The sequence below is a fragment of the Cariama cristata genome, unplaced genomic scaffold, assembly GCF_000690535.1.
Source record: "Cariama cristata isolate BGI_N322 unplaced genomic scaffold, ASM69053v1 scaffold42934, whole genome shotgun sequence".
Lineage (NCBI taxonomy): Eukaryota > Metazoa > Chordata > Aves > Cariamiformes > Cariamidae > Cariama > Cariama cristata.
The window spans coordinates 1-314 of record NW_009612018.1 but is presented as its reverse complement, the minus strand read 5'-3'; the positions used below and the strand labels follow the sequence as shown (position 1 = coordinate 314).

At 59.6% G+C, this 314-nt stretch overlaps 1 protein-coding gene across 1 annotated transcript in view; it reads left to right on the top strand.

The window, feature by feature from the left end:
• The window catches only part of MYF6 (myogenic factor 6 (herculin)), a gene marked incomplete at its 3' end in the record, with an annotated part of 512 nt that extends 204 nt beyond the window's left edge, over nucleotides 1–308 (top strand). Inside the window, exon 2 of the mRNA XM_009698449.1 lies at nucleotides 9–308. Coding sequence (XP_009696751.1) covers nucleotides 9–308 — 300 coding nt within the window. The remainder of the gene's footprint in view (nucleotides 1–8) is intronic.
• Nucleotides 309–314: the final 6 nt, after the last annotated feature.

The window sequence follows — 314 nt, the reverse complement described above, 5'->3', positions numbered from 1 at the left end:
GCCCCGGCCAGTGTTTGATCTGGGCTTGTAAAACTTGCAAGAGAAAGTCGGCCCCCACGGACAGACGGAAAGCAGCCACCCTGCGGGAGAGGAGGAGGCTGAAGAAGATCAACGAAGCCTTCGAGGCTCTGAAAAGGCGGACTGTGGCGAACCCCAACCAGAGGCTGCCCAAGGTGGAGATCCTGAGGAGCGCCATCAGCTACATCGAGAGGCTGCAGGACCTCTTGCACAGGCTGGATCAACAGGAGAAAATGCAGGAGATCGGGGGGGACCCCTTCAGCTTCAGCCCCAAGCAGGGAAACGTAAGCACCGCC